Here is a 21,553-nt window from a genome sequence, read left to right on the forward strand (position 1 = left end):
GCGGAAACATTCTGCAAACATACGGTATCTGATATAAAAGCTCACAGCTTGTACAGATTTGATGTATAGACGGAAAAAAGAGAGAACCTAATTTAGCCCCCTGGGGGACTTCCAGGCAATGAAGTTCAGTATGCTGCTGTATAGGGTTTAAGTGGGCGAACGAACGTGAGGTTGTTAGGCCTATATCTTTATAGCTTTTACATGCCTTTGAAATAAATAACAGTGACTATGTACCGTTTTACAATAAGCAAACAAGCTCTTGAAAATGTTTACAAGCAGTTTGACTGACCGTGTTACACTATCATCACTGTCAGCTACACCTTGTAATCTCCATATACTTTTTTGTTTTCGTTTTCTTCTTAAATGAGTGCTTATGTCATCATACAAGCCTGCCGCATACAAAAGTAATGACAATAGCCGATGTAAAAGCTCATGCAGTGAGCTACTAGATCTGCTATTTTATTGTCATTGTTTTTCTTGTTTTTTATATAATAAAAAGGAGCCGTTTTGGACATGTGAGGTTTTCAGCCGACAGCGACACTATGTTATTGATGGTTTCAGGAAGCAGGTGTCCCACTTGGAGCAGTGTCATGTGATCCGACCCGACCCGACGTGGCCCCCAGGCCCAGACAGACTGAGAGAATGTCCCCTGGGGAGTCCAGGGCACAGACCCCTGGAGGCAACACTTTTAGATGTCCATCACCACACAGGCATAGCTCAAAAGCTTGGCCTGCCCAAGCGATGCTGGTGGTGACAGTGAGAAAGCCAAAACCATTGGATGCCATGTGGGGTGAGTTTATGTTGGCGGCGCCTTTTCTGTCTATTTGTGTCAAGGTGCCACGTTTATTGGCTAAAGACACTTTTGAACAACTGCTTAAGCCTTCGAGAGACTTGAATTGCTATTAAAAACTGACTTGAGTAAAAAGTGCAAAAGTATTTTCATCAAAACATACTTACAATACCAAATAAAAAGTTTGATGTTGTAGTTTATGTTGGTGGCGGGCGGCTCTTCAGTCTGTTTGTGTCAAGGTGCCACGTTTATGGCTAAAGACACTTTTGAACAACTGCTTAAGCCTTAGAGGCTTTGATTGAGATTGTTACGCTAGCACTGTGCAGCGCCTATTAACTTGAATTAGAAACAGTCTCTGTGCATAGCTTGAGTCCAAGGTTCTTAGGAGGTGATGGCATATCTGTTTAGTTTTGGCTTAATTGAACCGTAAGAAACATGACACTTATGCACAGCAATACTCAATACAGTACTCATATCAATACTGCAATACCAGAATTAAACATTTGCTTGAGTAAAAGTACAAATGTATTGGTATCAAACTGTACTTAAAGTAACAAAAGTAGAAAGTACTCCTTATGCAGAATGTCCTTTTTCACAAATCTTTTGAAAATGCTTGTAGATCAGCTGTTTTCAAATGGCCAAAATGTATGTAGGATTGAAGTGGTTAATGTAGGTTTTGTAATAATAATCAAAATCGACAAAGTAACTAGTAACTAAAGATTTTAAATAAATGTAGTGGAGTAAAAGTACAATATTTGGATCTGAGATGTATAGTGGAGTAGACGTAAAATAATTGGAGATATACTCAAGTAAATTACAGATACGTCAAAATTGTATTTAATGCAGTGCAGTACTTAAGTAAATGTACTTTCCACCACTGCACAGAACCTGAACACAACTGTCATTACAGTATACATTACATACCGTACACGTACAGCATACAGTATGTTCTCATTATTCTCATTCAATGTACGCACAACATTTTGTTGACAGTGTCTATTGTTGAAATAAAATACTCAGACACCCAGAAGTGCTGTAGTGGATCACGTATCTGCCAAAATATGTGCCGTCGAACCCTGTAATTTCCATAAATCACAGGCGTGTAAAATTGTCAAGTTTGAAGTCTTCAACCTTTGCTGTGTCTGTTTTATGGGGAAGATTCTGTTGATATGGCTTGTTTTCCTGTGACACTGCTGTGTCTATTTCTAGAGAATCCAAGCATTTCACTGCAGCCTTAACGTATCTGTATTCACAGGCTGACTTTGGTGAAGAGATAGAGATGTGTTTTTCTTTTGTACCGTACAGTAAAATCTCATTGTCTGACCTGATCTGATCTATTGTGATATTTGTTTCTGCCGGTTTCATCTACTTATAACTGAAATTGAAGGTGTGCTTTTTTTCCTTCTTCCTCTGTCTGCGTAAAAAAACCCTTTAAAAGTCTTTTAAAAGAGATAATGGCAGGCTCTCGGGAAGAACACTGTAGGGATTCTTGGTTTGTATTGTTTATAAAGCCAGAGTTTTACCGAAAATTACACTTCCGTGAATGGGTGCGAGTGCGTCACTCGTCGCTTATAGCTGAACACTGAGACGTACATAGCAAAGCATGCAGCATAGCTGAGCAACTCCCTGCTTTTGTGGCCCTAAAGCTATAATTTACGAATGTGCCCTTGAGTTAAAATGGAAGAAATATAAAGCCATGCTGCCTGCTGGATGTGTAGAACGGGTCCAGCGTTGGTTTCGCTGGGGGAGGACCAGTGATCCATGCTTTTGCTTTTGATATCCCCTCCTCTGGTAATTCATTGTTATGGCCATTAGGGATATCGTTGCTGTCAGGCAGAAATCTCCTATCTCCATACTAGATCATACTACAGTGTCACACAAAAGCTCGAAACGAGGTGTGAAGCGGCGCGTTTTGACCTTACCGATCTGCTACTGTTGCTATTGTTTGAATTTAAATCCTGAAAAAGTAAATTTTTTTGGACATAATGAGGTTTCCAGAGACGATATGTTAATTGTTAATGATCCCTGCTTCAGGTCAGACTGAATTAAATGCATCCATTTCAATGTCAAGTTGATGCAAGCATTTTTTTTTAAACTTTAGGCCATCTTTGATTTAGCATGAAGTCAGCATTGGACAATTGCTGCGTCTTTTTGTGGCGCTGGCTGCATGTGGCAACTGGCCAGATCCAGATTGCTGGGTTATATAGGGTAAAACATGTCCGTTTATGACCTAGTTTGTGATGCTAAGCCAGCTAGCTCTCCATGGCACTGGTAAGCGTAGGACTGAGTAAATAGAGGCCTGTAGTTAAAGAGCTTTTGATTAAAAAGTGAGAGCGTTTAAAACATGGACACGGAGATGGCTGAATGTTAAGAAGACCCACTTGAAACATTAGAGCTGTAATTTTCCAGGGCAAAAATAACCAATGCGTTGCTTGGCAAGCCAGAGTTACACTGACCACTGGTATACTTAGAATTACACTCAAAACATGGTGATCTTAGAGATTACAGAAGGAAAACACTGGATGACCATGAAGCTTTTTTCGTCTTGTCTTGAGATATATTTTTAAGTCGTGGATCAACTTTTACACAAGTGGATCTCAAACATTTTCATGTCAAGGACCCTAGAGTTGATGTACATTCTTGCATTGAGCCGTGGACCCCCATTTGAAAATATGTTGTGCCAAGGACAGGGAAGATTTAATTTGTCACAATCGTTCAAAATAAAGTCCAATAGCTGAAATATATAATAGGGCTCACGTCTTTAAGAAGGCTTAAGTAGGGCTTAACATTTTGCTGCTGGGGACCGCCTGGAACACCCTAAGGATCCCTATAGGGGGTCCCTGGACCCCACTTTGTCAACACGGCTCCCTAATGTGCAATGGCTTCCTCTACACACCATGTCACTATAAATAATGGACAGGCTGCTTTTATTGAGCCCTCGGTACTATGATTGGAATGGATCGGAGTCTATGGTGTCAAGGGGCAAGGTCAGAGGTTAAGGGCTTTCAAATGAATACACAGCACCTCTCCCGGGGCTCAAGTGACACTGTGGTTTATCATTATCAGTGAATTGTAAACTCTCTGCTCCTCGTGGAGTTCCACTGGTACAGTGGGTCAGTCAGGTCGTAGTGTAGACTGTTGACTCTGTCAAATTCAAAGGAAAAGAGGGCAACTTGTTTTTTTGACAATGGGTTCTCACATTGGTTGGGTTGTGAACTCTCTCCCAGTGGATCAGTGTTTTAATTAGTTTTGTGTTTTTGTGTGTGTGTGCACTCTCTCTCTCCAGTGGATCAGAGGGTTATCGTAGTTGTGAACTCTCTCCTCAGTGGACCAGATCGACGGTTATCAGTCTAGTTGTGAATGTGAACTCTCTCCGCACTCATTTTCCCTCTGCCATGTCAAACGAACATCCGAGCTAGATTAGAGTGCAAGTTGACAGTGTGTCACCGCTTATCTATACACTAAACCATGCAATCATGTCGTTTCCTCCTTTCCGCTTTATTTAGTGTTTGTGGCGAGGAGTGGCGAGGCATCCTTTGCTTTTCTGTCCGGCTAATTTTAGTCAGGAATTTGAAAGTGTAGAGCATCTATCTTCTTCAAGAGAGCGCACGCACACACACAGCACACACACACACACACACACACACACACACACACACACACACACACACACACACACACACACACACACACACACACTCGTTGCCACCTCTCCGCACAGCTATTTGAGGACAGAAAAGTCCACATTTGTCTTTTGTTCTTCGCTTATTATTTCTAATTTGTAGTACTTGTCCAACAAAAGCACTGTTAGATAATTTTTCTGTAAGTGTGTGTGTATCTGTGCTGAGAGATGTTCTTAGTGTGCTTTGCTCTGGGGAGAATAGAATTGAGGTTACAGTATAACTAAGGCTTTCCAGTGTTTCACACCTCCGCACCAGACATAGGGGGCAAGCTCATACCACAGAAATGTCCCTGGTTTAGAAAATTGTCATTTACGAGGCACTTTCTTGTGTGCATCCCACCACCCTCTCACGATTCATCTCTTGTCAGCGGGGAAACATTGTGCGCCAGTGTGCGCTAATGCATGTGCAGTGGTGGAAAACATTACTCACATGTTTTACTTAAGTAAAAATGTCAATACTGCAATGCAGATCTACTGTTAAAGACGTATTGAAAATGTAATTGAGTAAAATTATAAAAGTATAATTGGCATCAAAATGTACCAAAAGTACTCTAGTATTATGCAGAATGTCCATTTTCACAAGTTTTCAAATGATACAATGTATACAAATCTTTTGAAAATGTCGATACAGGTGAGGGGCGCTCTTATCATCATGACGTACAGTAACATGTCAATTTGCTTGTCCACATAATCGTAAATTCTCCATTCATTGTCGGTGGTAATTTAATGTTTGTGTGGACAAGAATAGACACTAAGCTAATTTGCTCAGACACATACTGTATGATGCAAATTCTCCATTCAATGTTAATGGGAATTTAATATTTGTGTAGGACAAATATACAGATTTGTTCAGACACAAATTCTCCATTCATTGTCAATGAGAATTGTATGTTTGTGTAAGACGAATATAGACGAATAGCGCCCCTCAAAAATCACACTTGTGAAGTGAGGGGCGTTCTTATCATCATACATCATCACATTCCGGCCAATCACTTTTGGCGACTTTTTATCCTCGCATTTCGTGCTCAGCCAATCAAATCATCGCTATGGGGTGCACACAAACACAAAGCTGGGCATAGGAGGGGCTAGAGCCCCTCAAAAATACCCCAAAGTTATACTTAAGTACAGTACTTGAGTAAATGTACTTAGTTACTTTCCACCACTGTGCATGTGCAGTCCTGCACCACCACGTCTTTCGGGGTGGGGTTTGGTGGTTAAGCTTGGTCGGTGGTTAAGGGGTAAAATAAGAGTCAAACTCAATTACATGTGTGCTCTGAGCCATCTGCCCACTTCACAACAAGCTGTGAGTGATGCCACCAATCAATTCTTTGAGGGGCGTGGCCGGGTCCGCTGTTGTTTTTGTTCTGCAGTGGCGGCTACAGTATCGGGGTATGTTCTGTTCCATGAATACTGTGATGACACAGCTTTTTTAATAGTGCAGGCAATTTGCACAGGCATACTATTGCATAAGACCTGCAACATGGAAAATGAACAGGACCTCCAAATATTTGTTCTTCCGAGCTGCCGAGCCACAGAAAGTACCTTTTTGTTTGCACTCAAAATGTACGCTCTCAGAGTTAGAGGCCTGTAAGTGTCCATTTGGACCACACTAAAGTAACCCTGAGCGTCCCTGGTGGACCACACTTTTAGAACCACTCGCTGTAGCTAATTGAACGTCATCTCGATCGGGTCACTTACTCTCGCAGAGTCTCCTCCTCAGGCGGACCCGGATCTTGTCCATGGCGTCGAAATCTGCGACGTGGAAGACGTGCGCGCTCTTGGGCTCGGCGGCGATCTCCTCCAGCTCCACGCGCAGCGCCTCCCCAATGCCCACGGCGAACATCCTGATCCCGGCCTTAGCGGCCGCCTTGGAAGGCTCCAGAACGTAATCCTGGCTCCTGCCGTCCGTGAGCAGGATGGCCACCTTCTGGATGCCCCGTGCCTTGGGCCTGGCGCCGTTCCTCTCGGTGAAGATGTTGGTGACGGTGTAGCTGATGGCGTCCCCGGTCATGGTGTTTCCCCCCAGGTAGCGTATGTTGCGGGCGGCCTGCTTCACCTCCGCCAGCGTCTTGTGCCTGCCCAGCTGGAACTCTGTGGTGGGCCGGTCGCTGTAGCGGACCACGGCCACCCGCGTCTTGTCGGCCGCGACGTCGAAAGACTCTACCAGGTTGGAAACCCACTGCCGGATCTTCTCGAAGTTTTCTTTCCCGACGCTGGAGGAGGTATCCAGGATGAAGGCCAAGTCGTAGTGGACATTTTTACACCCTGGAAAAAGAAAAGGGCATATTTTGTATCCACTTAAACCCTATACTTTATGTTCAATCCAGAATAGGGATGCACACATAAACAACCAATTTATTTAGTGAATGGTTTGTAAATTGTGCTCCTCATAATTATGGCTCTAGAGAACGGGTTAATTCCAATTTTGGCCATGTCTTAATACAGTAAGCAAACAAAGAGAGTAGGTGTAGAGGGGAAAAACGAGCATACCAGGAACGGAGCCCTGCAGACGCTCGTCAATAGGGTTTACGTGTGTGTGTGTGTGTGTGTGTGTGTGTGTGTGTGTGGGGGGGGGGGTCTTTATTTTGTCTGTGTGTACAGTAATGTTCATTCATGCAGAATCAATGGTCTTACCTGCCCTGCTCTGTGCCTCTGCTCTCTCTCCTAAAAGAGTTACGGCCAGAGTGATCAAAAGCAGGCTAACCCTAAATCCCAGTCGTACTTCCATCTTCTTGGCCTCGGGTCAGTTCCTTTTCCTCTAGGCTGCGACCACCATCAAGTTTTCCAAGCTGTGAAGATTTCGTTGGACATAGTCAGTGATTTATACCATTGCAGGTTCTCAGTCAAGTTTATAACCGCGCTGTACAATTGGTTGATGTTGATAACCATTGTCTTAACCCATTAACACTTGAAACTCACCTACTGTACCACGTACACAAGTGGATTTCAGATGCATTTCAGGTCAACTTGACCGTGTTTTTTTTCTGCGATCCCATTGGCCACTATCGCCCCCAGAGCTTAAGACCTGAGGCCGATTCTAGTCTTGTGAATCCTAACAGTTTTCCGAAAAGGTTACGCTGCTCGTTTTCAAACTCTTTCATGGCAAGGACCCCCAAAATGACCACCCAACATCCAGGGATCCCCCAGAAGCAAAGATTTGAGTTAAACCTTTTGTGCTTTTGTGCACACATTTTTTCAAAAATAGCATAGCTGCTATTTTGAATTGTCAAATTATAAAATATGGCTAAAATAGCACAGATGCTTTCTCGGTTTTGTTGGACATATTGTTGGAATACATAGTTAACGTGTTCTCAATATTGTTTGATATCCTCTCCATTTCTTGGCACATGCTCTAAAAAAACAAAGGGAACAAAGTTTTTTATTGCAAACGATGTCTCTCTAGCGAGGAAGCCAACACAAAGGAAGCACTTAAAATGCTACAGGACTACCGCTTAGGCCAGTGGTTCTCAAACTTTTACGTGCCAAGAAGGCAAGGACCCCTAAATTGATATTGTCGCATGTTTTACCCATGAGGCACCCCAAGAAGAGAAGACCTGTGTTCAAAAAATATCAAAATGATTCAACAATTTCCAAACATTTTCAATGTTATTCAAAAAACGGATCAAATCTTCTATTCTGGGGGTCTCTGTCACATTTAGTAGCTATATAATATATCAATTTGGCTGTCATTGACATGAAAAAGATGGAGAATTCCTGGTCACATTACAATGTACAGTAGTGGTTGTTGTGCAGCCTTGGCATTGGGACGGATGTGTCACCGACCACAGGACAGCACAGACACAACGGGAACTCATCCACAAGCAGAACACTGTCTCTCTGCCTCGGGTGACTGGTCCTAAAATTACAGCTTGCTGTATACACTCACTAGATGTCTGTGGTGTGGGGTGCAAAGACTGAGTCTGTGTTATGCACAGCATGTGAAACATTTATACACCCTCCTAAATTTGTTATCGCGTTTGATATTTACAATTTAATTGAATCTGGTTCATTTTCAGAGCGTGAACCCACCAGGATTAGTTTCCAAATGAAGTCGTTGCGCTGTCACCGGGTTGCTTCACAGCACACATGTAGAGCAGTGGTTCTCAAACCTTTTGGGCCACAGAACCCCCTTTTCCTGATGTGATTACTGAATCCAAGTACCCCCTTTAATTGACAACAACATCTTGATACTTTTATGTCAATTATGTTGAAAATAAATGTAGCCTAATTGTTTTGTATTTAGTAACAGTTGTGCTATAGTCAAAACGTTGGTTTAAACTACGTAGCTTTCCAGAGCAGCGTGTTCACATACATTTGTCAGTGTTTTATCAATGGTAAAATCAATGTTTCCATTTGCCATTTTCTCCCCCTGTAGTACCTCTGCATACCCCTAGGGGGTACACGGGTACACGTACCCCCATTTGAGAAACACTGGAGTAGAGGACTGTGTGAATTAGCGTGACTATATCCTAACAAAACAAAGGATTCCAGGACTACACTGTATGATTGTTCTTCATTGAGATATGAAGGCTCTATATGCATCGCACAAAGGTTGTCACACGCCAAAGATAGCAGATCTACAGGCTCACAATTACGTGAAACCGCAGTGCATCTTGAGCTTGTTGACCTGCTATTTTTGGCGAGCAACACCGTCGTAGGGACAAACTATGCAGTATTCCTCCATCCCCCTTCCTTGAGCTACAGTATTAGGAGGAGCTGTAAAGCCCGACATTATATGTCAATTTCAATAACTAAAACAAATCGCTTAGGCTGACTCTTTCATTGCTTTTGCTGGATGAATGATGACCTGTGTTTTACAATTTGAAGCCTGCAAAAATGAAAAGAGTGTTTTGTTCAGTATAGTAATTGTAATCTTTGTCCCTCGTGCGAGTGACCTTATCTGATATCCCAGCAGGCTATTTTAGCCACGTGGTTTCGCCCGTGCCATTAACGGGGCTACTCGCTGAATCACTGTAATTGCCTATAATGAGAGTACATTTATTCTTTTTAAAATCTGAGCACTTTCACTCTGGCACAAAGTCAGTGAAAATACCTCTTCACTGCCCCTCTGAATGCAACTGAAGAGAAACCAGTTTAGTGCATAATTGTTTCTTTTTTGTAAACAACTTAGCACACTTGTCACATAGCCTGCATGATTTGTCTTTAATTCTACGGTAATACAATGAATGGTTTTCCTTTTCCACTTTCCGACCAGATAAAGGCCTGTTCATTGTAATCATTGACTGCAATTGAATCCAATCCACATACTGTAGCAGAGAAAGGAGAGGAAGGCTGGATGCATACTCCACTTTTAGGTGATGCACCTTAGTTAGTAAAAAGAGAGAGATGTGTTGGGGTGAGAGTCACTTATCATCGCAGCTTAAGTGACGTCATGTTGTAGTTTTCCCAGCCCTGCACTGCAGTGAGTCGGGTTATCTCTTAAAACCGTATGCGTGGGCCTTTAAGGATCATGTACTGTTACTGTGCAGTGTGCACATGTACTTGATTCAAGGTAGAAAGCTGTCAATTTTGCCTTTAGGCTATAACAAAGCTGCATTAAGTCTCACTTCCTCCTCTAAAAAGTGGAGGTCTCGAACCCCAGGCCCTGTTTCCATTTCCTCTCTCTCAACGGTAGACCACCTGGGACTGCAATCTAGATGTCTCTACCAGAAACCGGCCCCCCGTTCATCATCCACCAAAATGGGAAAAACAGAGGCGGTTTGTTTCCGACATGCAATCCAAACGTTTCTCCTCTGATGATGATGGGGCATGCACAATTTACAATATACAATTTAGCCATTTAAGCTCTTCCAAAGCAACTTAGGCTACAATAAGCAAAGTAATCACATGCATCAAATGCAGAGAGACAGTGCCTAAGAAAATTATTATTGCAGGTATACCAAGAACCAGTCTAAATCTAATATACTCTCAAAACAATATAGTACATTTAAACTATAGGATACCAGGGGTAAACAATGAACTTAGCTTCTGTGTAAGTAACATGCTATGTACATTGAATTTTAACATTGTGGTCAAGAAAAACAATGACAAAAAAGCAAGCCAAAAACATGAGAACAAATGACCAAGGTCTGTCTGTCTATCCAATTAACTGTAAAACCCCGGTGAGGGTTCATTTGGGACCCAGAAGAGTCCCTCTGCATTATAAAAAATCCTGAGGGTTCATTTAACCCTGAGAGTATACAAACAGCATTTACATCATTAGCATCTACAAAGCACTTCTCAATATTCTCACAGCTCAAAACTGCTAAACAACCCAAAATACACTGTATACATTTTCTCCACATTCTTCTTTCCAAAGAAAGCATGCCATTCACATAGATGGTGTTCATTATACAGTACACACACACCTCGTTGATTCCCATCCTTACCTGACGTATCAATTAATGTCACCGAAGGTCACCTCTGCTCCTCTCTGCTTCTCCCTGTGACACCCTGCCTCTGAGCCAGCCTCGCATACACTCAGGGGGGGGGGTCCCTAGATCAGCAGCATTGGAGGGGCCTGCATCTTGTCTCCAGGTGTTATTAATCCAATATCTCCTTTATGGCAGGCGGGGACATGCAGGAGTCTGAATCAGGGAACAAGTAAACGGTTATAATCCAGGGGGTGTCTGTCAATCCCAGTGCACGGCGCTCTGTTTGTTGAAAAGTGAGGTGAGAGACCTCAGAAGCCGTCTTGGATGGTGTTGGTTTGGAGTGGGAGTGACCTGAGTGGGGAGAGTGTAAGGTTTCACTAGTGTGTGTGTGTGTGTGTGTGTGTGTGTGTGTGTGTGTGTGTGTGTGTGTGTGTGTGTGTGTGTGTGTGTGTGTGTGTGTGTGTGTGTGTGTGTGTGTGTGTGTGTGTGTGTGTGTGTGTGTGTGTGTGTGTGTGTGTGTGTGTGTTTGTGTGGGTGTGTTCTGCTGGGCAAAAGTAGTGGCAATATGTTTTGTATTAATCATTCAAATGAAGTGCTAGCTAGTAACTAAATATACACAGATATTTGCGAGGTATTTTAGATGTAGTGTGGTGGAAATAAAGGAAAATACTGAAGTAAATCAAAATTGCACTCAAGTACATGTACTTTGTCACATAAGTCCACCACTGTGGCTTGGTTTCCGCTCACAGCACAGACACACAAAGAAAGAAAATGCCTGAGACACCAGGCCAATTATAGAACCTACTTTCTTGGATATTTCTGTCCCTCCACTTTTTTTTCTCCCCCCTCCTCCCTTTCCTTTCCTTCATGGCTGCACCCGTCCCGTCTGAAGTGTTGCCCTCTGAAAGAAAAGGCACAGCTTTGTTGGCGACTGCATGCTGCCGCCCTCCGCTCTGCCGTCCAACCCTGCCCACTGGAGATAGATAGCCACAGCGGAGCCGCCGCCCGCCCTGAGGCTTTTCTGGTGGGCCCCGGGCATGGGCTGGGCTGCACACTCCTGGAGAAGGCTGTAGTTATGTTGGCCAATTGATTAGAGGAACGCGTGGAGAGAGGTGGCATTATGCTGCACGTGACGTGTTATTACCGCTTCCACTGTGATCGTGTTCCGCTAATTTTGGTGACTTACAGTACCTTTATTGTAGGGTGTCTTTGCAAGCACTTTCTTAAACCATTTGCACTTTTAGGCAGGCAGACAGACAATGCATGATATATTTATATACAGTAGGCCTATAGCTCTGCTGTCAGGAGGACACCTCATAACTCCAAAATGTTAATTTTTCAGGAAATTAAGAGAACCATATATTTTTAAAACATATAGCAATACTGCCTCATCAAAGTTGGTGTTGTAACTTTATATATTGTCAATTACTTCCATGAGAGGGGGAGAGGTGGTGGAGTTAGTTGCTTTAGCAGACATTTTGAGGGTCCAATGGAGTTGAGAGGTTTTGTCCAAAGCACTTTTTACTACTTTCCATTGGTTAAATTTTTTCGAAACAACACACAGGCTTAAAGGATGCTCAATAGCACTGATTTATGCCAAAAATATAACCTAAAAAATGTAGTTATGAGGTTTCCTCCCGACAGCAATGTTTATGCATGATGAGGCATCAGCAAGTTTCCCCCCTCTCTCTCTCTCTCTCTCTCTTCAAACGGACGTTTGCACTGTATGACTGTACTGTACTGACACATACACACACTTGTATAATTTATATAACATGTAGTACTTCTCAAACTTAATCTTTGTATGTCATGTGGAGAACGATAAGAAATGTGACTATGTTAAGAAATCGATGACTATATTGGCCCACCCATCTTGACCTAAATGGATGGAAGAGTGGGCTATAGGGCTGCATATTACTTTTACTTATTGCATGAGGTTATTTAACTTGTTTTCAGGATTTTATTCATATCAACAATCCCAGCTTTAAAGAATGTTTTTGTTTGGATTTGAAGAAAATACTTTAAGCTGAGCAGTGAGAAATTGTAATGCTAAGATGGTGATACTTAATACCTGTTCGGTGGAACGTCCAAAACTGTTTCTGGGACCTTTTCAGGATTCAAATTCAAAGGTATAGCAAAACCCAGCTAACATTTCCCCGCTAGCTACCGCCTCCCGCTGTCGCCTTCACAGCGTAGCACGCCCGGGCTGACTTGGACTTCCCCCCGCTGTCCTCGCGTCAAAGTATGATCGCGCTCAGTTACTTTTTAATGCCTCGTGAATTTACAGCGATTTACAGCCCCTCCTCACGCTGACGTAAGGCTTGCCTCCCCCGCCCGCCTCTCTCTCTCTCAGAGGAGGATGTGCATTATTATGTATAAATAAATTATTTTTTAACTATTATTTAATATAATTAAGTGGATTCTTCTTCTACTTCTTCTTCTTGCGGCTATATTTATATTTATTATTATTATTATTATTATTGTTATTATTATTATTAATAATATGTACCTTTAGTTCAGGCTAGCCCTGAACTCCCTAGCCTGGGTCCGAGGCTTTACCCGGCATGCATTGCAGTGTTGTTGTTTTTGTTGACTGTTGAATCGACGCTACGGTGGAGGCAGAAGACAAGACTGCCCAACAAATGCTTATATTAGTTATTACACAGTTTTTCTCCGGAGAAATTCAGTTGAAAGGTCAGTGTATTTTTATATCCGATATCTACCGTGTGTAGTGTAATTGCACGTGTTAGAATCGTTTCGATCTTTATCTGTTTATGTTTCCCTCTAGCTAGCTAGCCTAGCTAACCTTGTTTGGACGGGGGCCGGGATAGGATTAGCAAACGTATAACTCATGCTATTTTAACAGGCTCTCTTTTGTAACTTCTTATTGTGTTGATAAGTCCTTAAACACAATTATTCGAATTAGATAAGATTTGATACGTTGCTTGTGTAGGCTACATAAACAGCATTTAGCTGTAAATCACATTTTTTGTCATTCTTTGTTTCAGAACTTCTCCTATGGTACAGCATGGAAATGTGGGGTCTGCAAGGCTAAATCTTCGTCAAATGTCTGTCTTGCAAATGTAAAAAATATCACATAGTAGGCTAATGTTTAAAACAGACTTTTTTGTTATTCTATTATAGGTGCAGATGCAGTGACCAACATGAGCATGTCCATGCAGGTACGTTCTGAGCCATTTCTTTTACTCTTCTCTCTGTTCTTGTCTCCTCTAAAGGAACTCACAAAAACTGCCCTGTCTCTGCTCTGTCTGAACAGTTATTTGGTGGGAACCACTGAATTAAGTAATTACTTTTTGAAACAACTGAACGTTATTTAGCAGATTTACAAGCTCGAAGCGCTACTTCATACCACATTTTGAGCTTGCAGATCTGCTACTTTTGATGCATTTGAGTGACACTGTATGTAGTATGATCATGCAAGTACAGTAGGACGTTAATTTCCGAACAACAAACAAAACGTTAGAATATGGAGATACGAGGTTTCTGCCCGACAATATATAGCCGCAGGCGCATTGTTTTCCTGTAAAACCATGCTGTTGGAATTTAAATCTCATCATAAATGGCCATCATCATCATCGTCACATCCGGTCCTATTTCTAGGGTGTTTGTATAGCCGCAGGGCAGACAGACTGTGGGACTGCAGGGCCCATGCACGAGGCTATGTATAGGCTCAGTGTGAAGTGAATGAGAGGTGTGCTGCTGATGATCTGGGGCAGATGTACTGTACACTACAGTATATGTATGAGCGATGGTGTCAGTGCAAGGAGCCGTCTGTCGCCTGGTGTGTGAGAGAGAGCTGAGGCTGTGCCCAGCGTGGCAGGAGAGACTGATAATACAGTAGAGAGATAGACCTCCTGCACTGTGAGGCTGTCATCTGTCTGCCAGACAGGAAGGAATCATCTGGCCCAGTGGTTCCAAAACTTTTTCATGTCAAGGACCCCCAAAAAGTCTGAGCACGAAAACAGCACGGTTGTTTTTCACCACCTGTGCGCAACCTAACACACACGCACATAGTAACTGTATATATGGTGATTTCGGGTGTGCCAGTACAGTACAGTACAGTACAGTACATTACAGTAGAGGGTACAGTAGAGGCAGGGACCCCCACACGGTAACTGTCATTTCTCAACCGTTTCGGATGCGGGGCGGCTCGCCGGAATCGGGACGGCACCCTGGGTGCGTTTCTGTCGGTCTGGAACTTCCGCCCCCTAGCTTTTCCTCTCCAAGTCTGACTTCCTCTCACAGGACAGAAAGACGTGGGGAAAAGCCAGGGGATTCTTTCTAACCTATACAGAACCTATACATATTTTAGCATGATGATTGAGTTAAAACGAGTAACACACTGTCTGGATGTCATCTTGAATGAGATTAAAAATGAAATAGTTCTTTAATCAAAAGCTGTGGAGGACAAAGAAGCAATGGGAATCAAACCGGTGAGCTTAATTTGTATTGGCTTTTATAGATGTGGGCCTCGACATGTAATCACGCAGCACATTTTAAAATGTTCAATTATAAAATATATTTTTATGGACTTTTGATATAAAAACACACAACAATGAGAATGTTCCCATTTTTTGGCATCCTTTGTTAGGTATGCCCATATGATGGCCACAGATATGGTCTAAAAGTTTTCACTACACCTTTAAATGCCTTGGCCGAACCCCCTCTAACACTAATTTGCTTTTGATATGCCACCACCTGCACCTGCTCTGTCTAATTGAATCAGTACAAACATCTGATCTGGAGAAGGGACAACACGACACACAGCTAACATGGATTCCTGGCAAGTGTTTTGATGCAATTTACTTTACCTAATTTTATTTATTTATTTTCTATTGTCTTGCCAACCCTGCCGTGGTAGCCAAATGTTTGTTTAAGTGTGGGGAAACTGTCGGGTCTCTGCTCAATTATGTAAATATTCTTGAGACAGCTTGTTGTGGTTTGGCACTGTAATACAATTAATTTTTTATCTGATTTAATGTAATAACACTGGGGTGAACATTGTTACTAAACGGAACAGACGCTTTTGATGCCAATGGGTTATTGGTGGCGAAAACACTTTTAGTCAAAGTTATATTAAGAACTGCCATCCGTTTATTTTCCATGACTACAACAACCACTCCCCAGTGGTTCTCACAGTGGCGTCTGGGGACCGAGGGGAGTCCTCAAAGGGGTTCCAGGGGGTCACCATACTAATGATGATTAGGAAGTAAGGAACAAAATGGATCATGGACCAGTGTTGTTTTTGGCAGCAAATTTTAGTTTAGTCATAGTCTCTTCAATAGTTTTCATTTAATTTCAGTCACATTTTAGTCACCTGGAATGTTTTAGTGTTAGTCTAGTTTCAGTCAAGTAAATATAAGATTTTAGTCGACTAAATCTACAGTTGATTTAGTGTTGTATTTTAGTGGGCCTTGATGTTTTTACAAGTTTGCTGAAAATAGCCGATCTACAAGCAACACGACGCGTTGTGAGCTTGTAGATCTGCTATTTTCAGCATGCAACCTACTGTAAAATGACTTATACTGGATCTCTTGTCCACTAGTCCCTTCCTAACATTTTAGTCTAGTTTTTATTTGTTGACGAAATTGTCAGTATATTTACTCTCAGTTTTAGTCATCATAGCTTAGTTTTCATTTAGTTTCCATTTAGTTTTTCATCAGTGACAAAAGGTAGTCGACAACATTTTTCGTCTTAGTTTTAGTCGACGAAAACAACACTGTCATGGACCCTTATGGGTTTATTAGTCCACATCAGACCACAGCAACAGCCGTGTTAGGGCCGATTCATACTCCTATTTTACCGCTGTTTCGGCGCTGTAGTGCCGAAATGATTTCGGCTCGGCAGAAATTTTCAGTAGCACCGAAGAGACGACTTTAGGACGGTACCCGCCCCCCCCCCGAACCTCAAATGACGTCACATTGTAGGCACTACAGAGCCGAACTGACTTTTATTCGGCTCTAAAATAGGAGTATGAATCGGCCCTTAGGAGGTCAGATGGGTAGGGGAGAACACCTTCAAGATTTTCAAGTGAGAGAACAAAAGGTTGGGAACCACTGAAAGGTAACCTCAGGATTTAAGAATAGATTACTTTAAATAACATTCACAAGAGGATTATCATTTCCTTTATTCACTTTTGTCAACACTCGACACTGTACATATACTGCTTCAGCTGCTATGAACTGCTGTATGCACATTCACCGACATACCAGCAGTTTAGGCAGCAACTCCGATACTGGCATGTTTTCATTGTGATATTGCATCTCTCAACTTTCAAACCCCGTTTTGTGAGTACAGAGTGAGGGTTGGCTCTCTCTCTCCAGAGCAAGACAAACGAGTGTATTAACACTATTTAGCTAGATAGAGTTACCGGTACTGTTAATTATGGCAAGAGTCCTGGCTGATGGACTGCATCGCTATGCTTTTGTCAGAGGCCCCGGACAGGGCTTTTCCTCTCTAATCTCCAGTTAGAAGCGTCACTTTCACACTCGGCTTAACGCGGTCAAGTGCATTCCCACTACTTCCAAGCGTGGTTTTACAGGGGTCAGAGTTGACTGCAGTCCTCCTGGGCTCTCCGTAGGGCTGGGTGATAAGACTGCAATATCTCCATTATTTCCAGGTTTTGCCTGGATTGCGATTACTGAATCATATATATTTATTTTATTTTCTATGGTGAATATAGGTGATCTACAAGCCCACAAAAGGCTGCGATGCATAGTGAGCTATTTTTGCGATGTTTGTCCGTCACCATTGTACAGTCCAACAAAGTATGATACTGGGCGACATGACATGCATGGTTAATCACACTAATCAATTTAGTAGTTGATTCATGTTGATTTGTTGAAAGAAAACTGCGGGTTCATTTCTCAGTCCTTATATCCCGTGAACTCACAGTGTGCTGGTGGTTACACAGCGAGAGGACTTGCACCCTGCGGATTGCTGACTGCAATCCTCCTGAGTGCTCTCCCTGACACCTCCATCATATTCCCAGGCTGCTGGGGCACCGGGTTTCTCTTTGATGCCTTCTCCAGAAGCCTCAGAGTCCCTAGCTCTGTCCGCTGCTGCTGCCCTCTGCGTTGCTGGAGCCCTTGGGCCACCTTGCTTTCATCTGCAGATAATCCCCCTGTTGACACGTTTGATTTGCCCTGATCCTCTTCCAGCCGTTCAGCCCTTCTGAGACGCAGTCGCCTCCTGCCAGCCTCCTGCTGCTGCCCCTGCTGCTGATAATACAGCGCGCTGGCATTCCGGCACGTGCCCTCTGCGCCGCGGGCAGCGGAGGTCCTCGCGTGGGCGTTGACGCTGGGGAAAAGAGAGGGCGGGGCAGGCTTGCTGGGGGCCGGGGTCCCCCTGCACACCACGGCCTCCAGATGATCTGCGGACGGCTCCACCGGTCGCGCTCGCGCCAGCCGGGCCCGCGGAGCCGCCGCCCCTTGCTGCGGTGGCGGCAGGCCTTTGACCGGCTCGGACGACATCAGCGACGGGCACGCGGGGGCCTTGACCGGACCCTTTCGAGCGCAGGCCTTCACTTTGCGGGGACACGGCCCGTTCCCTCCCGTGTCCAGTTTCCGGGACGCGGCCTTCGTGGCTTCCTGCGGGAGGCCTCGGATTTTCTCCCTCTGAGATTCCCTCACCACCTCCGGCAGCTCCAGCGGCGCCAGCTTCAGCGGGCGTCGCGGAGGCAGGTTCTCTGAGTCGGGCACGGGGGACCTGAGCAGAGAGAGAGTCACGGTCATTACATTTCTGTTGACGCAAACTACAATATACGAAGAAATGATGATGCCGATGATCGCTAGCAATGTTCAAAATTGAATGACGTGCAGATGCAAAATAATTGCAATGATCTCAAATAATGGCGATCAGTATCAATGAATTAATATAATAGAAGCTTTTAGAAGGAAGTGGCTACAATAGTTGAGGAAATGCATAAGGGAACAAACAAGACAAATATGTAGTCATTGTGACAGGCCTACTGTATGCAGAAGAATGATTAATTATAGTATATTGTTATCATGGTTTATATCTAACCTTTATACTTATTGTAGGCCTACTTATATAAAACAGCCTAGATGTCTCGAACAAGGTGGACCCTCTTCTAAACAAGTGTAATGCTTTATTTGGGTTGTCCACTCACAGTTAACAGTCTTTGTATTGAGTTGTGCTTGAATTCCACGACACCTACCTGAGAGGCATCGGTGACGCGCACTCAAGGGTCGGGAATGCCGGCGTAAGACGAGCCTCTGCCTCGTCCCGGTGCGGCGCGGCTGACAGACGGGCGCCAGGTGCTTTTGGATTGTGGCCACTTTTAGGCGTGAGCCGGAAGTGCTGACCGCTGAGACAGGCGGGGGTATTTTTAATGTGGGGGGAGGGCAGCTCTTCTGGCCGAGACGCCCCCTGAAACAAAAGAGACGACGTGCTTCTGTTCAAAGTTCCAATTCCAAGGTTCAGTAACATCAAAGAAAAATACTTGGCATTGCAATGACAATTATAGCCCAAGACAAGTGGTTCTCAAAACCTTTTTTAATTTCAAGGAACCCCATAAATCTTATTTCAGTAGACCAAATAAATGGTGCCTCAAGGTGGGACAGTTACATTGAAATGTTTTTTTTGCGATTTTATTTATTCATTACAGGTTTTATCTGAAAAGGCTATGTGTTCAGCAATCGCAACATGCTTCAATGGAGATGAGAATATACCTTAAACTCCTGTATGCTGCACTGTATTGTAAACAGTTACTGTATTATTATGTCCTGAATAGCTATTCACAGTGCAAACATACAGTATCAGAAGACCCATACAGACTATTGGTATAAGTCTCATACATTATGTCCAAAACTGTTAATACTAACACAAGTATCGGATCGACAGCTCAAAACCGTCCCTTCGAGCTCGCAGATCTGCTACTTGTATACTTATGTGTAACACTGTAGTATGATAAACACAGAAAGGTAAAATATTGATATACAGTAGATATCAGTGGTGGGAAGTAACCAAGTACATTTACTTAAGTATTGTATACGTAAGTAATTTTTTTTAGGTATTTGTACTTTATTGGAGTATAACTTCCAGTACTTTCCATTACATCTCAGAGGCAAGTATTGTACTTAACCACTTCAGCCCAATACATTTCGGCCATGAAATCTATACAAGCTCACAATACAAGCTCACAATGCGTTGCGATGCGGTGCATTGTGAGCTTGTAGATCTGCTACTTTCAAAATATTGTTTTATACATTTGAAAACTTGAAATGGAACGTCCTGCACAATGAGTACTTTTACTTTTGGTACTTTTACATTTTCCAACGGAGTAGTTCTACATTGCAGTATTGATACTTTTACTTATAGGTAAACTTAAGTTTAACTTTTGACTACTTTTTTCCACCACTGATATAGTTGAGAGGTTTCTGCCCGACAGCATTGATATTCTCCCATCAACACCTTTAACTTTCACTGGGCGCGCTCTCAATCACATTAGCATCAACTCTCAGAACCAGTGACAAAGGAAAGCCTTTGGAACACAGTGGACAGGCTCGATTGAAAATAGCAGATCTACAAGCTTCTGCTATTCGGTGTTTTTGGCAGCAAATTTCACCTGGAATGTTTTAGTGTTAGTCTATAGTTTTAGTCGACTAAATGTCATAATATTTTAGTCGACTAAATCTACAGGTGATTTAGTCGACCTGTGGGCTTGTAGATCTGCTATTTTCCGCATGCAACCAAGTGTACAATGACTTATACTGGATCTCTTGTCCACTAGAGTCCCTTCTAACATTTTAGTCTAGTTTCTATCTGTTGACAAATTGTCAATACATTTAGCTGAGTTTTAGTCAAAATAGTTTAGTTTCCATTTAGTTTTTGTCAGTGAAAAAAGGTAGTCGACGAACATTTTTCGTCTTCGTTTTAGTCGACAAAAACAACACTGCTGCTATTTCCCCTATAGTTTGGGTCCCGCAGGCAAACGTTTCATTTCTCTTTTTGTTTTGGGAACCACTGCTGGTCCTTGGCGGGGTTCCAGGTGGTCCCCAGCTAAATGATGGAAAGCTTAACCAAATGGACTCTTATAGACCTTTGACTCTTGAGAGCGTAAAATCATTATTGTCATTATTGCAGATTAACAATATCTGCATTAGTTAATTTACAACAAGTCTACACAATTACAGAATGTAGAAGAATTTTTATTTTTTATCATTTGCCTGTTGTCTCTCCTAATGGTACCAACATCAATACAGAATGGAAAAGTGGGTCTGAGAGGCTAAATCTCATCAAATGGTGGTCCGTGGCTCAAATAATGGGCCTCGATATGAAAAGGAAACCTAGTCTAGATAACACTCACCGGTTTGGCAAAGACTTCTTGCTTGATTCTTTGTTGCATCATGTTTGTTGCTCCCTGCTTGCAGAGAAGAATGTTTGTTTTTCTTCTCCACGTTGCTCCTACTATCACCTGCCCTTCTGTCAATGCCAGGCAGGGACACATAACACTGGAAGGTTTTAGCAGCCTAAGGTAATTAAAGAGATTAGGGTCACCGTGCAGAAGGGTGATCTCCATTGATCTCCAATCCAGTTTAGAAGCAGCTGGCGTATGCTATGCATGCCCCGCATGCCTTCACTGGTCCCACCACTGTTGTTCTAAATTCATGGACTCGTCGTAAAACAATTCAAAGTAACTAATTTCCTCAAGTGGCCTACTAC

At 43.0% G+C, this 21,553-nt stretch overlaps 1 protein-coding gene across 3 annotated transcripts in view; it reads right to left on the minus strand.

Moving 5' to 3' along the window:
- Positions 1 to 11,162, minus strand: part of col22a1 (collagen, type XXII, alpha 1) — an 82,484-nt gene extending 71,322 nt beyond the window's left edge. The window contains exons 1-3 of one of the 3 annotated variants that reach the window (XM_080788248.1): positions 10,862 to 11,162; positions 7,107 to 7,261; positions 6,171 to 6,737 (exon numbers count right to left, since the gene is read on the minus strand). In XM_080788248.1, the coding sequence (XP_080644374.1) occupies positions 6,171 to 6,737; positions 7,107 to 7,200 (661 nt within the window). In that variant the 5' untranslated portion in view covers positions 7,201 to 7,261; positions 10,862 to 11,162. The remainder of the gene's footprint in view (positions 1 to 6,170; positions 6,738 to 7,106; positions 7,262 to 10,861) is intronic. The other 2 variants (XM_080788249.1, XM_080788250.1) reach the window with 2 other exon arrangements.
- Positions 11,163 to 21,553: the final 10,391 nt, after the last annotated feature.

Source organism: Protomyctophum bolini, assembly GCF_963924005.1.
Source record: "Protomyctophum bolini genome assembly, chromosome: 17".
NCBI classification, from domain to species: domain Eukaryota; kingdom Metazoa; phylum Chordata; class Actinopteri; order Myctophiformes; family Myctophidae; genus Protomyctophum; species Protomyctophum bolini.